The 17,511-nt window shown below is 42.7% G+C and overlaps 1 protein-coding gene across 3 annotated transcripts in view; it reads left to right on the top strand.

Annotated features, from left to right (window-relative positions):
* Positions 1 to 17,511, top strand: part of ERC2 (ELKS/RAB6-interacting/CAST family member 2) — a 596,359-nt gene that overhangs the window by 470,433 nt on the left and 108,415 nt on the right. For all 3 annotated transcript variants that reach the window (XM_063121300.1, XM_063121299.1, XM_063121298.1), the window contains one exon: positions 6,264 to 6,411. In XM_063121300.1, coding sequence (XP_062977370.1) covers positions 6,264 to 6,411 — 148 coding nt within the window. The remainder of the gene's footprint in view (positions 1 to 6,263; positions 6,412 to 17,511) is intronic.

Below are 17,511 nucleotides of genomic sequence, written 5' to 3'. Positions count from 1 at the left end.
TTGGCTATTTTATTTGAATGATCTAATGGGTGTTGTCTGTGCTTGTAAAAGCGGAACTGCTTAAAATGAAATGCCCATCACTCTTGGAAGGAAAACATGGTTCTATGTAGAAGCGCACATTTCCCGCTTATACACATGGCTGGTTGGTTGGTTGATTACTTGGGCATTTCTAATAGCATAAAATAAGCATTCCCCATTCATGTGTTGGCACTGTTGTCAAAATTATGTTGACTGTATCTGAGGCTAAACTACACAACTAGAGTTGCATGTAACTTCTTTATGCGCAAAGGGGAGGAGGTAAGCCTAGGGAGAGTGTGATCCCCTCCCACTGACTGAATGAAGGGAACATTCGAAGAGGGCTCATGTCTGAGAACTGTAAGGATTTTCTTTGGTGGTTCATATTGGCTAAATTCTTCTGTCTGTTCAGTGCATAGACCTAAAAGAATCTCACTGCCCCCACAGAAGTTATTCTGCATTGGGGTCTTCTACAAATTATAAATGCTGGCCACTATGCTATAGGTGTGAGATATATGTATAAATATGAAATGTTTTAAATTTAGATAATGTTCCTGTGTTTATTTCCTTAAACATACATGTGCATCCATAATGGATTAATAGTATGTTTTAACATGCCAGTTTTTTTTTCTTTCCGGGTGAAAGAAAGAAGCTGTTTCAAACTAGATCTCTCATCACTGTCTCTCTGAAATCACCTCCTACTGAACCTAAAGTTGAATACTCAGGGTCAGAAGGGAAAGAAAACAACCATTAAAGAGACAAGATGATTGAGCAGTTTCTTTTCCATTCTCTTATGATCAGCACATGAAAAGTAGAATATAGTTAGTTCAAATGTTTTTAATTACAGTATTCCATTGCAATTTTTTGTGTATTACACACAATGCATTGCGTGATTGTAATTGTAAGCATTTCAGAACAGGGAAAGCCTTGTGTTCATAAATGTTAACATTTGAAATCTTTATTTTGTATCATACCAGTCTTCCATCGGCCTACCTTGGTAACAGTCATGGTTCCTATGAATACAGCTTAGAATATTGTTCTCTGACTAACCTAATGGGGAGTGAAACAGAAGTGTTTACATTATTTCCTTTTAAATGGACTGTGATGTGGCAAGGCAATACATTATTGTTAAAGCTTTCTGGGAGATTCTTTAAGAGAGTTAAACTGCATGACAGCAATCAAAAGAGAGCATTTGTCAGTGTTTAATTCTACACAGATTTTTTTGGTGTGGTTAAAACCATTTTTGTGCGTTTTATTAGTTACATCTTGAGCACTTTCTATATGCTGAATGACAGTTTAGGGTTATTAAATCTGTTTTTAGTGCACTTTTGTTTTAATCCATTGGTAATGATTACGTGTATATTATTGAGCGTATAATTTTGTTTCCACTGTTCCCCCCTATTTGTTAAAAACAAACAAACTCCAACTCAGTCCCTTAGATATTTTGTTAGGCTGTGGTCTCTCTCTTTTGAGCATACATGTATGTGCATAGTTTCACACAGAAATCTACCCATTCACATATTTCTCTTATATATATATTAAAGAAAGCTTGAATGTAAGCACACTTGCACCCCCAGTCAGTTTCCCATTCATTAGCTATCTGTGGAATTAAAAGACGCTCTTCAAGAAGCTGCCCTTGAGTACTGATGTCAAGAGCAGTTCCTCATTGCCATTTGGAGACCAATAGATAGAGCATATGGTTGTTTCTTAGCTTCTGGTATTCCTGGATAACAACAAAGCTTGCAATAATGGCTTTCACCCACATTTTGGGGACAAAGACAGCTTTAATGACTCTTTTTGTTGTTTATTCGTTCAGTCGTTTCCGACTCTGTGACTTCATGGACCAGTCCACGCCAGAGCTTTCTGTCGGCTGTCGCCACCCCCAGCTCCCCCAAAGTCTGTCATCTCCAGAATATCATCCATCCATCTTGCCCTTGGTCGGCCTCTCTTCCTTTTGCCTTCCACTTTCCCTAGCATCAGCCTCTTCTCCAGGGTATCCTGTCTTCTCATTATGTGGCCAAAGTACTTCAGTTTTGCCTTTAATACCATTCCCTCAAGTGAGCAGTCTGGCTTTATTTCCTAGTAGAAGATATTTATTTAGTGATTGACAGGAGACATAGGCCTTAGCTAGACCTAAAGTTTATCCCGGGATCGTCCCAGGGTCATCCCTGTTCATGTAAATGACACACGGGATATCCCAGGAGCAGGCAGGGACGACCCCGGGATGACCCCGGGATACACCTTTGGTCTAGCTAAGGCCATAATGTCCTACTGGGTTTATTGGACTGCTGTGCCACTTTTGATATAGCTTTAGCTAGGGAGCATTGGGTCTGCCCTACAGTCATTTTTTTCCTTTCTCACTAACCATTTCAAAAGAATAAAAATGGGCGACTTTTCAAGTCAGCCTCATGGAAGCTTTCCTTAGGGCACTCTGCTCTGCTATTCAACAACTGTATGAAGCCACTGGGAAAGATAATCTCATCTGTAGGTTTGGAATTAACCAACAGTATGCTTCTGAACCGCAGCTATTCCCATAATTTTTCACCAGCCCAGGACCAGCAGTCTCACCGCTTAATGAATATTAGCAGTATGGCGGATTGGATGAGAACTCAACTGCAGTTGAACTGAGATAAGGTGGAGGTGGTGTTAGATGATCTTGGTGGCCCAGAGGGAGAAGGGTTGCCCACTGTTGATGGGGTTGGCTTACAATTTGAGTGGTATCCGTGATCCAGAACTACTCTTAAACGACTTGTGGCAGCTACAAGTTCTTTCTGTTAGTAGCAAGATCAATAAATTCTCTGAGTCTTAACTATAGTTCTTTGTTTTATACAGAGCCAGTCCAGGTTTCCAATATACACTATGTAATACAAAGTTGTTTTCTTTGATAAAATGGTACAGATCTAAAAATGTTAGGATACATAACATTAGAGATTTAAACCTTGCAACTCAAAAATAGGACCAAAGAAATGGCCAAAAACCCTTGACACATGAGATTTTGGAACTTGCTTCCAAATATGTGAGAAATGCCGCAATAACAGCTACTGTTAAGAGAATTTTGGCATTTCCTGGCCTGATAGTTATCTGTATCAGGAAATACAGAGATGCACAAGGATTAAAAGTAATGTGATAAAGTGGGGAATGTGATCTTTTTTCTTTTTTCTTTCCAATCGTACAAGTTGATTCGTAAAGTGCCTAAACTAGCTCATCCATTGCTAATTGCGCTTCTGTGCTCAGTTACACCAGACAGACTTTTTCATGTATTGTGCCTTTGTTTAAAATCCACTATAGTATCAGTTAAACATCTGATGTGAATCCTTGAGTTTGAGTTTCAGCAGCACAGTATCTCTATGCAGCAGTAGAAAGAATCTGTATTTAATAGGCTCTTCTATTCTGGCAAAGAAACCGCAAACTAGGCATTGAGTGCCAGCTTTATAATATGCTCTGTGCTTTTTTGGGGATATCCCTGGGCTCATCTACATGAAGCAGGATATTCCACTATGAAAGTGGCATAAAAGGCAGGCGGCACACTACTGTTTTATAGCGATATTGAAGTACACTGCAGGATCTACACTACTGCTTTATAGAGGTACTGAAGTGCACTGGCAACTGTTGGGGCCCATGACACATCTACACCAAGCAGGATATAACACTATGAAAGCAGTATATGGTATGTGCCAGTGGGCCCCAACAGTTGTCAGTGCACTTCAATACCACTATAAAGCAGTAGTGTGGCTCCTACCTTTTATATACCGCTTTCATACTACTTTCATAGTGGAATATCTTGCTTGGAGTAGATGAACCCCCTGTCTTGTGGGGCTAGTAGAATCAGCACTCCCTCTCTCTGTGTGTGTTTGTATCTTGTGCTGTCATGCACACAAGTTATTTTTCGGGTGCTGTGTGGATTTATGAAAAAAGACAACTAGAAGAAATTCTTATTCTAAGGCCTTAGCTAGACCTAAGGTTTATCCCAGGATAGTCCCGGGGTCATCCCTGTTCATGTAAATGACACACAGGATATCCCGGGAGCAGTCAGGGACGACCCCAGGACAATCCCAGGATAAACCTTAGGTCTAGCTAAGACCTAAGTTCTGATGCGGCCAGTCGTGTAGTGCAGCCACAGGGATGCAGCACCAGCAGTTTTTGACAGCAGGATCGCTGATGTTAGCTGCCACCCCCATCTCAGAATTCCCTGTTCCCTCTGAGCTTAACTGCAATTCTCACAGTAGCTGTGTGTGTGTGTGGGGGGGGGGGGAGTTAATTTCCCCAGCAACAATATATGTTGTAATGCCAAGTATTTTGTGGGTGGCTTGGTCTGGAAAGGGCTAAATTCCCTTTAGCTTTACAAATGACCTGCTCCTAGTGGAGCTGAAAACTGCTAGAACTGGTTTGTTGATATGGATCAACACAGCTGCCTGTACGTTTGGACTCTCCTTAGGGGCATGGCTATGAGGGCTGTCAGGATGAGTGCCTACACTTTGCAGTTTGCCACTATGCCATTGAATGCAGCTGACAAAGTGGTCTCTGCCTGACTAAGGTTTATGGCGCAATAAAGCAGGTCGTCTTTAAAATGTCAGAATATCCTTTGCCATCTTTACAACTATATACTAACATGGCTTCTGGAATTAGAAGTAATGAATTGGAACAAACCATTCTGCAAATCCATTTTTTGCAGTCGTCCATCAGTGAATACCTTATTTTATTGCTCTTACATTGGCCAGCTTAAAAAAAATAAAAATATGAAGCCCAGCATAATAACTCAGGAGCTGTGCTGTATTCTGAACACTCCTGAAAATGCTAATGCAATGCTAACCATGACTGTGCCAGTCCTAAAGCAATTTACATTATGTGAAAACATGCAATGTAAAATTGTAAAACCTAGGGCATGTCTACACCAGTCTTTTTCCCGGGGATCATCTCTGTATTGTCTCTGTGCATCCACATGACACACAGGGAATCCTGGGAGCAGGTAGGGATATCTGCAGACCCTTTTCCCCAGTTTTTCCTGCGGTCCTGGGACAATCCCAAGGACCACGGGTGGTGTGGGTACCCATCCCAGCTTCTTCCCTCCTCCCCATGAGTAGTGGGGGTCAGCAGAGGGAAGGAGAAAGGCCAGGGAGAGTCCAGGGACATTGGGGATGGGGGGGGGAGAGGGTTGGGGCTTTTTTTTAAAAAAACTTTTTCGCTGGAACGCAAGTGTGCTCCAGCGCCTGTCTGTTTTTTTAAAAATGGCAGGCACGATGGACGCGACATCCCTCTTCCCTTCTGGGATGTTGCACTTCCGTTTAGACACCCTGGGATGATCCTGGAAGGAAGGAAGTCCGGGATCATCCCCCCTCCCTCCCTCCCTCTACATCCTATGGTGTAGACATGCACCTAGAGTTCAAAGGGGAGGACTGGGCTGGTTTTTTTCAATTAGTGCATATTGTCAGTTTTATGCATTAGGCTATTCTAAACACACTATGCACATAGTTTGGTTTGGTGAGATTTATGATGCCCCCTCTAAAGCCCAGTCTCTTGCTTAGATCAGAATGGTCTCTAGGCTGAACATAAGAGGCTAATATTGGCCTAGATGGCATTCTGCCCTTCAGGCTGACCTCATCAAAGAAATCACATTTCATATAGGGCCTCACTGCCACAGCCTCAACCTACAGTGCAATCGGGCAGAGTGAAGTGGCTGCCTCAGCCTGCAGGTTTTGGGCATATATAGGGCAGCAAGTGGTTAGCTATTTAATTTGTTGTTATTGTATTTTTACTCCCAGGGATGGGGAGAGGTGTCTGTGGGATTTTCTGACTCATGTGCCAAACTGACATGGCTGGTTTTGGGTGCTATGTGCTTTGACTTGGGTCAGTGGGTGGTGCAATTTGCTGCTGTACCTCAGGCAGCAAAATGTCTTGGACCAGCTCCAAGTGCAGTCCTATGCATGGTTACTCAGAAGTAAGTTCTACAGTGTCCATTGTGGCTTATGCCAGCTCAGTATGCATCTAATGATACTATATTCATGTCCCACCATTTTTAGGTTGTGTGATGTTCACAAGCCAGTGATATAAAACATTTGGGCACAAAAACATCCCAACAGATCAACCTAGAAAAAAACTACTCCATGAGGTTACATTATATGCACACTAAGACTTGTCATGCATCCATGATGCCTGATGCTATTGACTTCTTTTGCTTCAGGATTACTACAATTAAAAGGGAAACAAATGTTCCCCAGGAATTCTGATATATATTTTTTAAATCTTACCAGACAGGAAGCACTCCTTGCTGCCATCAGCGAAAAAGATGCAAACATTGCCTTGCTTGAACTGTCCGCTTCAAAGAAAAAGAAAACCCAAGAAGAAGTGATGGCTTTGAAAAGAGAAAAAGACAGATTAGTCCATCAGTTAAAACAGCAGGTTGGAAAACTCTCTTTTCCCCCTCTTACTATTCTTTCTGTGGATTTAATATTATTCTCCCTGTCTTCTTTTACTTTTAAACCAAGTCTTTAAACCATGCCTGCCTTGTGACAGCTGGAGAAAAAGGTAGGATAAAGAGATACCTGTGGTCTTACTACTATTTTATTGGTGTTTAGTATTTAGTTGCATGCTGGTTTGGCTTGTCCAATATATTCTGTGATACATATCCTGTTTTCCTTTTCCCATCATGCCTACCACTTTACTGATCACATGACATCAAACAGCATCATATTGAGATATGTTTCTTCTGTAGAACCCTACTAATCCTTCATGTTTAGTTCCTGGTTTGTATACTGTTGTTTTATAGCTGCTCATCAGCTTTCTGCAAGGTTATCTGGAATTTATAAATGCAATTGGATCTCTTAGCAGAAACTGGGCAATACTTTGCTTCGGTTCTGACCTGAAGATTGCATGAGTGTTAGTTTATATCTCGACATATTAGATGCTTTATGTGCAAATCATTATTACATTTGATTCCTTTTCCCATTTTACTGATAAGAAAAATAAGTGCAGAATACAGTCTACTTTGCAATGTGGTATGGTGGTTTGAATATTTGATTTGGACCAGAGAGACCTGAGTCCAAATCACCACTCATCCATGAAGCTTACTGGGTGACCTTGTCTACCTCACAGGGTTACGGTGAGGATAAAATGGACAGGCGTGCCTCTTGGAGGTATACCTGGAGCTTGAATATACCCAACTCACTAACGTAAATTATTTATTTTTACTGGGAATATGTGTGTGCCAGTTTACAATGATTATGTGTGCTAACTATGCATTCAGTAAAGAAGAAGAATGCTCAGATAACCTAGATGTCAAAGCTGTATTCTGTGTAATAGGGTTGTATTATTAACCCCTTCCCTCCCCCCCAGTAGAAAACCTGGAAAAAAGTAGATGAAAAGGATGCATTAGTATGAGTCAACAGCACTTTTTAAAAATGTTTTCCTTTGTGTGGCAGTATCAGTCTTCCATTTTGTTACTGTTACCTGTGGAATAGGAAAACGTTAATATGCAGTCATACCGGTCCTTCCCCACCCTCTGCAAGTAACCGGCCTATTCTTCAGAACACAGTCATTCAAAGATGAGCATGCCATTTCAACATTGTATTGGACCCCGCCCCCCAATTGTATCGATGTAATTATTCTTTTCCTGGAATCATACATTGTATGTTGTAGCTTTCTACCCCTTAAAGCAACAGAATGCAAAACTGCTGCTTCTTACCTAAACTCCCTGCTCTTCCGATAGTGCTGACCTCATGCACCTAATCATTACAGCTTTTCCCTACAGGTCTATAGAAATAGGAAACCGCCCCAGAGCATGAACATACCATCCATTTGTGATGCTGACTTCATCACAGACAATGGTGCCAAGTACCTGGGTTCCAGTCATGATGCACACATGCCTCAGGTCAGTCAGCTGTGCAGGAGACATTTTGCCCAAATGTCACAACATACAGCAGCTCCATCAACACTTGCCTACCCTCTCCTTTACTTTTACAAATCCATTCCCGGGTTGTTTGTAGCCACAGCTGAATGGCATGGGTTCCTACAATGTAATCTTCATTTATCTTGTAGGTAATAGAAAGTTCCTACTGATATCAAATAATGTCCCTCTTGTCTCATTTTGCATGTCTCCCTGGAGACAAGGAGAGAGAGATTTAAAAGTCGTTTCCCACAGTCCACCACACTCTAGCACAGGCAGAAGGTAGATCTCCAGATGTTTTGGTCTTCGACTCCCAGAAGCCCCTGCCAACATGGCCAACAGTCAGGAATACTGGGTATTGAAATCCATTATGTCTGGAGATCCATTATGTCTGCCCACCCCTGCTCGAGCATGACCAAGAAGCAGAGCCCAAAATGGGGTTATCAAATAAAGGATCACTCTCATCCTGGGGTCACCAGCAGTAGAATGGGAGGTTGTTCTCTCCCTGACATGTCTGACAGCGTACTCTCTTAGTTTCTCCCATGAATGACTCTGCCATTTACTTTTATTGGAAAAGTATAGTGCTGCTCTTGGGAACACTGTTGTGCTGAAGTAAAAAGCTGCTCTGTACCCCATTCATGGGGTGGCCTGACCTTCACTGAAAGGGATGCCACTGAGGGATGGGTGGAATGTATCTCTGTAATGGAGCACCTTACTGCATTCCAAAATCTCCCATTCTGTCTATAAGTGAACTCTAGACAGCCTGCCCAAAGAAAACGTTTGCTGAATCAGAAAGTCACCTAGCCTAAGGGCGAGCTTTTACCATTACCATCTTGTATTTAGAGAACTTCCCTTCCTTTTGATTCCTTTAACTTCTAGAAGTTTAATTTGCTGGGTACTTCCAGCAAAAGGATTCATAACTTGCTCATCTTCACATTCATATTTTTGAACGTAGCTATATTCATGTATTCCTCTCCTTACACACTTCCTTGTCACTTTCCAAACATAGATGGCAATGAGTTCCAAAGTTCTATTGTGTGAAGCGCAGATCCTATCTTATTTCTGAGAAACTGAAAAGGAATAATATTTTGTAGCTGATTATGGTTGGTTTGCCTAATGCAGACTTCCGTGCAATCTTAACTGGCATGGTTGATATATTACCTCTTTGGTTGCTCCCATAGCATTTTGCTAATGTGCATATTGTCTGTTCACAGAGTTACGTTAGATTTTGTGGTAGCATTCCACTCTGTTGATGCCCAGGCCTTTAACATATAACTGGATCTTAGTTCATGAATTTAATTGAAATATTTGAAACCACTTCATTCATGTCACCTGCCTTACCATTTGCACCTCTTTCCACCCCCCCCTTCAGTACAGAAAAACATCACCCAAATCCCTCAGATCTTTTAACTTTGTTGCTAGTACCTCACAGGGTTTTCTACCAGGGCCAGTGCAAGCTTTCCCACCCCAATCCCCTGCTACATCTCCCAGTACCCCACCGCATCTCCCCCCACCTCCCAGCCCCCACTGCATCACCACCAGCACCATCACTTACCCACCTATCACCATAGCAGCTTCTCTCTGAAGAGACACGTCAACGATAGAAGATGGTTGGTCTGGCTCTTCAGAGATCCAACCATACTCAAATGCCTGGCTCTGAGGGGTACTTCCTTAGAGCCAGGCATTGTAGGAGGAGAGTTGTTCCTAGAGATTGCCAGTGCTACACCTGAGGAATTCACCTGTAGCAATATCACTGGTAGAAACTGAATGATAATTTTGTTGCTGCATCTTCAATATTGATTGACCCCATTTCTTCTACAATATTAACTTCCAGCAGTGATGCAGTTTGATCTTTCTTTAGTAAAAATTCAATATTTTTTTCTTTTATTGAGTTTGTAGAGCCATCCAGAGTAGAGTGTGTGCTGCTTTTTGATTTTGCAAGACTTTCTCCAAAAGAATAATTGATTTTCCCATGTTCTTTGTGTGGCTCCTATTGTACTTTCCAATTGTATGTCAGGTCCCCCAAAAAGGTACTTCTATCAAAAATTAGAGAGTTATTTCAAGCAATTTCTATATAGAATTATCTTCCAAATCATGTTACAATGTTTCCTAGTCATCTCCTTGATGATTTTATAACATTTGATTAGTGTGTAGTGAAAAAGTTTAACTAAGTTATATGTTATGCCTGCCTTTTCCAAATAAAGGGTTTTTAATTTAATTAATTCTTTTAAAATTACTTTTAGGTTGGCTTTAAGGCTGGAACCATCCTAAGGCAGGGTGCATGATAAAGGAAACAGTAAAACACACACACACACACTACACACACACACACACACACACATACACACACACACAATACAATAAAAATAATACTTTCAAATAAAACCAGCAGCTCCAAAATTAAGAAGAGGCCATTTAAAACTCATGGGTTTTCAGTGTTGTCTTGAAGACCTGCAAAGAAGGGGCCTGGAAACACATTTCTGGAAACTCATTTCTGAGGTGCTGGGCCACTACCAAAAAAGCCCTCTCCCTTGTACTCACCAACCTGAGTACATGGTAGGCAAGTGAGAAGGGCCTTCAGAGTACAGGCAGGCTGATACTTCAAGTAACTTGGGTCCAAGTGTTCACGGTTTTAAAGGTTAAAAATCAGCACTAAATTGGGTACTAGCAACCAGAGCAGCTCGGCGTCTATATCTGGGCAGCTGTATTCTGCAACAGGTGAAGTTTCTGAACCATCTTTAAAGGCATCCCCATTTAGAGCACATTATAGCAGCTTGTTTACCCTCTTTCATCCCAAAGCTTCTCCCAATGCTGGTTCAAGAGTTCAGTTACTCACTCTATCTGCATAAACTGGTTGGATGCCACTTCACATGGAAATAAAGTTTCTGTAACAGCTGGATATTTCAGTGACTTTGAGTAATATTGCCGAATTTCTATAGTCCCATTATTGGTTAGTCGAGATTATTGTTCAGGTGAAATGGTGTGTCTTCATTTGGAGCAATTTTGAAGCTTTAAGCCTACAACTCTATACTCACATACCTGAGAGTAAGTGCCATGCTGATCTCAATGAGACTTACATCTGAGCAGGTATGTATATGATTGTACTGCAAATCACACTGAAAATGTATAATGAGGAAACCTGGTCCTCTCAGCTCAGGAGACTAGGAAGACAATTATGTATTCAATTATTCAACCTTCTTCTAATGGGCATAATTTCCCCAAATTCCAGAGAAAGTTTATGTAACTTTTTTTGTTTCAGCTGCAATTTGTGGATGTAGTGAGTTGCACAAATTACACTCGCAAATTCCGGTTGCAAATTATGCCCAGAATTCGCTTAGTTTGCGCAAATTGCGGCCATAATTTACATAAATTCAAAAACACTGAAAATCCACTGTCAGGTTCGACTTACTGCAGTTTGAGTCAGGACAGCTTTTAGAAAACAGAATGCAATCACCATCACCTTGCAATGTGCTAGTTAAGTAATGAATGGTAGGAAGGGATTCCTGATCCATTGTACTAAATCAAAAGTAAAGTTTGAAAGTAAGTATGTGGAAACTATAGGCCAGAATAAATAGCTCTGCTGAAAGCTGGTGTTTTCTATGGAGAAACTGCGAGGCAGCAGACCAAGGCACTATGGCTGAAAAAAGGGAGATCACTTTGTTTTATCCTTAACCCAACCCAGGGCAACCTGCCAGATGCTAGATATCTTGGGCTTTACTGGCAGAAAACCTATGGAAGCGTGGAGTGTAGACCAACCTTCCCCAACCTGGTGCCCTCCAGATGTTTTGGACAACATCTGCCACCACCCCTGACCATTGGCTATGCTAGGTAGGCCTGATGGGAGAGAAAGTCGAAACATCTGGAGGGCACCAGGTTAGGGAAGTCTGTTGTAAAGGCAAGAAACTCTGATTGTGTGTAGTCTTATAGTCTGTGTGTGCATCTTGCCTGCCTTACAAGACAATATTGCTTTATACGGTATGTTTTCCATACTGTGCGTTGCTTTTTATGTTTACATGATATGGTATGGAATGATTTTTTAAAAAAAAAAATAGTTCTAAGGTTCATGCAGCCAAAACCGTGTTCTCAAGTGCCCGTTTGCAGGAACGAAACAACGCTCCACCACAGAACTGAAGAGAATGCATATGACAAGCTTTAGGTGCATTTAGTGTGGAAACAACTACTGGATGTGCCCCTGACATGAGAGAGATGTATATGACCGTAATGACAGTTTTGTCGTATAGTAGATTTAGCTAAGACAGGCAGATGCTATTATGCATGGTATGGAGAAAGTGGATATAGAAATTTTTTTCTCCCTCTCTCATAATACTAGAACCCTGGGTCATCCAATGAACCTGAATGTTGGAGATTTGGGACCGACAACAGGAAGTGCTAATACCACCACCACCACCACCACCACATAAAACTGGTTAAAAGAGCATATAAAACCAACACAATATTAAAATAACTATCATTTTAACTATATTAAAATTCTTAGGTTAAAAATTCATCTGGGTAGGCCTGACAGAAGAGCTTAGTTTTTATGGCTGTCTTAAACTCAGAGAGAGTATTTAGCCGATGAATCTCTCCTGGCAAGCCATTCCACAGTCTGGGGGCGGCAGAAGAAAAGGTCCTCTGGGTAACAGTTGTCAGCCTAGTTGTGGCTGACTAGAATAAATTCTCCCCAGAGGACCTGATAGTGCAGAGTGGATTATAGGGGAGAAGGTGATCCCACAGGTAACGTGCACCCAAATCATGTACATAGTTAATCTATGGAATTTGCTACTGAGGTAATGGCCACCAATTTAGATGGCTTTAAAAGGGAGATCACTTTGTTTTATCCTTAACCCAACCCAGGGCAACCTGCCAGATGCTAGATATCTTGGGCTTTACTGGCAGAAAACCTATGGAAGCGTGGAGTGTAGACCAACCTTCCCCAACCTGGTGCCCTCCAGATGTTTTGGACAACATCTGCCACCACCCCTGACCATTGGCTATGCTAGGTAGGCCTGATGGGAGAGAAAGTCGAAACATCTGGAGGGCACCAGGTTAGGGAAGTCTGTTATAAAGGCAAGAAACTCTGATTGTGTGTAGTCTTATAGTCTGTGTGTGCATCTTGCCTGCTTTACAAGACAATATTGCTTTATACGGTATGTTTTCCATACTGTGCGTTGCTTTTTATGTTTACATGATATGGTATGGAATGATTTTTTTTAAAAAAAAAATAGTTCTAAGGTTCATGCAGCCAATACTATTAAACTTTGTGGATTAACCCAATATAACAAATTGCCTCACAGAGCTCTATTGTGATTGGATTAAGGCCAAGTGCGCTGATTGCATCAGAATGCGTAATGCATCACAGACTTATACTGAGATTGAATTGCCAAAACTCAAATGTATCCAGGTTTGGTTCAAACGCAGATAGTGATAAGACATTCTAAACAATCTGGTAGACTCCTCAAGCTTTCTACTTTAGGGCGAGAGCCCAATTGGCTCTCTGTAATGTTTCCATGCGGCATTCTCGAGGAATGTTGAAGGCTGGACTCTAGTTGCAGTGCCTGAGAGCAAGGTTTATTATTATGTGAGGAAGGACGGTACAGTGGCCGAGGTTCCAAGAATGGAGATTCATATGTGGGAGAAAACTGTGCTCACAGGTGGAGCTTTACTTTCACTTTTTCAGGCTGCCCTTTCTGCTGTCAAACAGACAAACGACTTGACCATGTGATTTAAGATGGGCCTTGTCTGTTCAGTAGTGGCAATGGCTGCACAGGAAGAGGAAGTCACGTTCTTGTTTGTGTGCACATAGCTCTTCTCTGCCATCTTTGGTTCCTGCCCCTCTTATGTTTTTCAATTGCTCCATGTACCTCAGGAGTCACTAGACGGGCAAACTCTTTCTCCTAGGGATGGTGCAAGACTTCCCACTGCCAAAAGCAGGAAGGTATGCTGCGGCCACTGGCAGGGATTTGGAGGACGTGTGAGTCACTGCCACTGCACTCCTGAGGCTGGGGGTGGGGGAGCGCAAACTGCTGTGTACTGCTGACAGGCGATGGGGGAGTGTGAGCTGCCATGAGAGCCAGTGTGGTGTAGTGGCTAAAGTGTTGGACTGGGAGTCACGAGATCCGGGTTCTAGTCCCCACTTGGCCATGGAAACCCACTGGGTGACTTTGGGCCAGTCATAGGCTCTCATCCCAGCCTACCTGACAGGCTTGTTGTTGTGAGGATAAAATGGAGAGGATGAGGATTATGTATGCCACCTTGGGTTCCTTAAGGAGGAAAAAAAGGTGGGTAATAATAATAATAATAATAATAAGCAGCAGCAGCAGCAGCAGCTACTGCCGGGAGTGGGGGGTGGAGGAATGTCAACCGCTGCTGGGGCTGGGGGTGGGGAGCACAAGGTGCTGGGTGCCTCTGCCGGGAATGGGATTGGATTGGTGAGGGAGCATGAGCTGAGCTGCCTGCCATTTCCAGGAGTAACGTTATCTCCCTGCCTGCCGCTGTTCTCTCCTGCCTTCCTCTCAATACCTCGCCCTGAGGGGCCCCTTTTCAGAGCAAGCCATTGGCAGGGAAGTGGCCCTGGAGATTGCCTGTGGTGTGCCATGGCAGCACAGACAATCAGTATGGACTCAGAGCGAGGCATTTGGCTAGGTGGGCTCTGTGGAGGGTTGCACCAGGCACTGTCTTGTTGCAACAGGGGATCAGCTGGTGGGGCTCTGCAGAGGGGCTGCCCACCTATGCCTTACTGAGGGTGAGGCACAGAGTGGGCGGCAATGTGTCAGCTGCTCCGGAAAGTTGCAACAGCTGCTTTCCTGGTGCAGCATTTTCAATTGCTCCACGTACCTCAGGAGTCACTAGACGGGCAAACTCTTTCTCCTAGGGATGGTGCAAGATTTCCCACTGCCAAAAGCAGGGCTCTCTGGAGGGCTCGCCCACCTTCTACCTCACTTTGAGAGGCATAGAGTGGCGGCTGTAAAGCAGCCATTTATGCACGATTACAGTTGAGAATGGTCCCATTCACGTCTGTAATGTTCGTTAAATGGCTACTTTATGGTTGCCATTTGCAGAAATGTTCATTTACAAAAAACAGCAAGCCACTATAAAATGGTGTCTTGGCGAGGGACTGGGCAGCTGCGTGCCACTCACCTGCGAATCATGCAGCAGCTCGTCCAGGGACCTGAACAGGGGCAGGTTAATCAGACATTGGAGCAGATTGTGAAATTGGAGGAAGTTGGAAAGATGGAGAAGTATACAGAAGAAGAAGGGAAGAAAGTCATGTTTTCAATTTTGTAGTTCATGCTCCAGATTTTATGAACACTGCTTTGAAAATGGTTACAAATTGAGGACAGCCACATGGGAAATAATAGACTTACAGAAGTACTTCTTCACACAGTGCATAGTTAAATTATGGAACTCGCTACCACAATATGTAGCAATGGCCACCAATTTGGATGGATTTAAAAGGGGGTTGGATAAATTCCTGGAAGCGAAGGCTATCAATGGCTACTAGCCCTGATGGTTGTGTTCTATCTCCAGTATTTGAGGCAGTAAACCTGTGCACACTAGTTGCTGGGGAACATGGGTGAGGGGGTGCTATTGCACCATGTCCTGCTTGTTCATCCCTGGCCGACGGCTGGTTGGCCACTGTGTGAACAGAGTGCTGGACTAGATGGACCCTTGGTCTGATCCAGCATCAGGGCACTTCTTACGTTCTTATGTTCTTACAGATTGATCTTTAGCATGTTTACTTGGGAGGAAGCTTCCACTGATTCCACTGGGTATTACTTCCAGGAAAGTAAGTTTAGCTAGGAATCCTAATTGCGCTAACAATGGGAGCAAGCTCCATTGAACACAGTGGGATTTACTTCCAAGTGAACGTGCTTTGCGCTACATGCGTTACAGCCTTACTGGCATGAGGGGCCAAAGTGGGGCTTGTGCAAAACCTTGGTGTTTAAAATTATTTGGATCAAATTAAATCCCTTAAGAAAAAGCCATGCTTTTAGATTCTCCTAAGCTCCTGTGTCCATGTCATGTGCATCAAATGCTAGAATAACTACAAAATGCTAAGATATCCTCAGTAGCCCTCACTGGGGAGGTCTGATAGGCTTCGGTGTGTTTGGAGGACAGTTTTTAAAATGACATATTTAAGACTCTCTAAATCTTGTGCCTGTCAGCTTTTACTCTGTTCCTTTAACCAATGGAAAAAATGTAATGAAGAAAGCAGAGACCCAGCTTAGAGAATGTGCCTGAAGAGAGCAGATTGAAAGGGGACATAAATCATATATATTGTAGCTGTGCGTCAATAAAGAGCTATTCTGAGATTCTGGAGTCAACGTTGAAACCTTTCTTGAGCCTGGGCCCCCTTGAAGAGGTGTGGTTAATGTGTTGCGGTTTCTGCGGCCAAAACCGTGTTCTCAAGTGCCCGTTTGCAGGAACGAAACAACGCTCCACCACAGAACTGAAGAGAATGCATATGACAAGCTTTAGGTGCATTTAGTGTGGAAACAACTACTGGATGTGCCCCTGACATGAGAGAGATGTATATGACCGTAATGACAGTTTTGTCGTATAGTAGATTTAGCTAAGACAGGCAGATGCTATTATGCATGGTATGGAGAAAGTGGATATAGAAAATTTTTTCTCCCTCTCTCATAATACTAGAACCCTGGGTCATCCAATGAACCTGAATGTTGGAGATTTGGGACCGACAACAGGAAGTGCTAATACCACCACCACCACCACATAAAACTGGTTAAAAGAGCATATAAAACCAACACAATATTAAAATAACTATCATTTTAACTATATTAAAATTCTTAGGTTAAAAATTCATCTGGGTAGGCCTGACAGAAGAGCTTAGTTTTTATGGCTGTCTTAAACTCAGAGAGAGTATTTAGCCGATGAATCTCTCCTGGCAAGCCATTCCACAGTCTGGGGGCGGCAGAAGAAAAGGTCCTCTGGGTAACAGATGTCAGCCTAGTTGTGGCTGACTAGAATAAATTCTCCCCAGAGGACCTGAGAGTGCAGAGTGGATTGTAGGGGAGAAGGTGATCCCACAGGTAACGTGCACCCAAATCATGTACATAGTTAATCTATGGAATTTGCTACTGAGGTAATGGCCACCAATTTAGATGGCTTTAAAACAGGATTGCACAAATTGATGGAGGAGGCTATCAGTGGCTACTAGTCATGAAGGTGCTATGTAACTCCCAGGTCAGAAGCAGTATGCCTCTGAAGAGGAAATGAGCAGGGGGGTGCTATTGTCCTCATGTGTGTGTATTTTTTTGGGGGGGCCCTTCACATAGACACAAGGTTGGCCATTATGGGAAAAGAATGCTGTACTAGATAATGTTTTTAGTCTGATCCAGCAGGGTTCTTATGTTCTTATTCCTCAATAGTTAGGTAGGATGATCAGTAGTAATTACTGTTTTCTTACAGGCTGCTGTCCTTTTTTATTTGAGCATGTTATGCATTACACAAACATGTCCGTTTGTGTAACAAGCTACATGAGACTATCACTGCTGAAAGCTAAGAAGCAGGTTAGCTTCTCTTTAGGGAACCTACAACTTTGCCCACAGGGGAGAGACACCTAAGTTCTCCTAAAAATACGTTGAATTCCACTGCTT

This window comes from Elgaria multicarinata, chromosome 3, assembly GCF_023053635.1.
Source record: "Elgaria multicarinata webbii isolate HBS135686 ecotype San Diego chromosome 3, rElgMul1.1.pri, whole genome shotgun sequence".
Lineage (NCBI taxonomy): Eukaryota > Metazoa > Chordata > Lepidosauria > Squamata > Anguidae > Elgaria > Elgaria multicarinata.
This window is presented reverse-complemented; position numbering and strand designations above follow the sequence as displayed.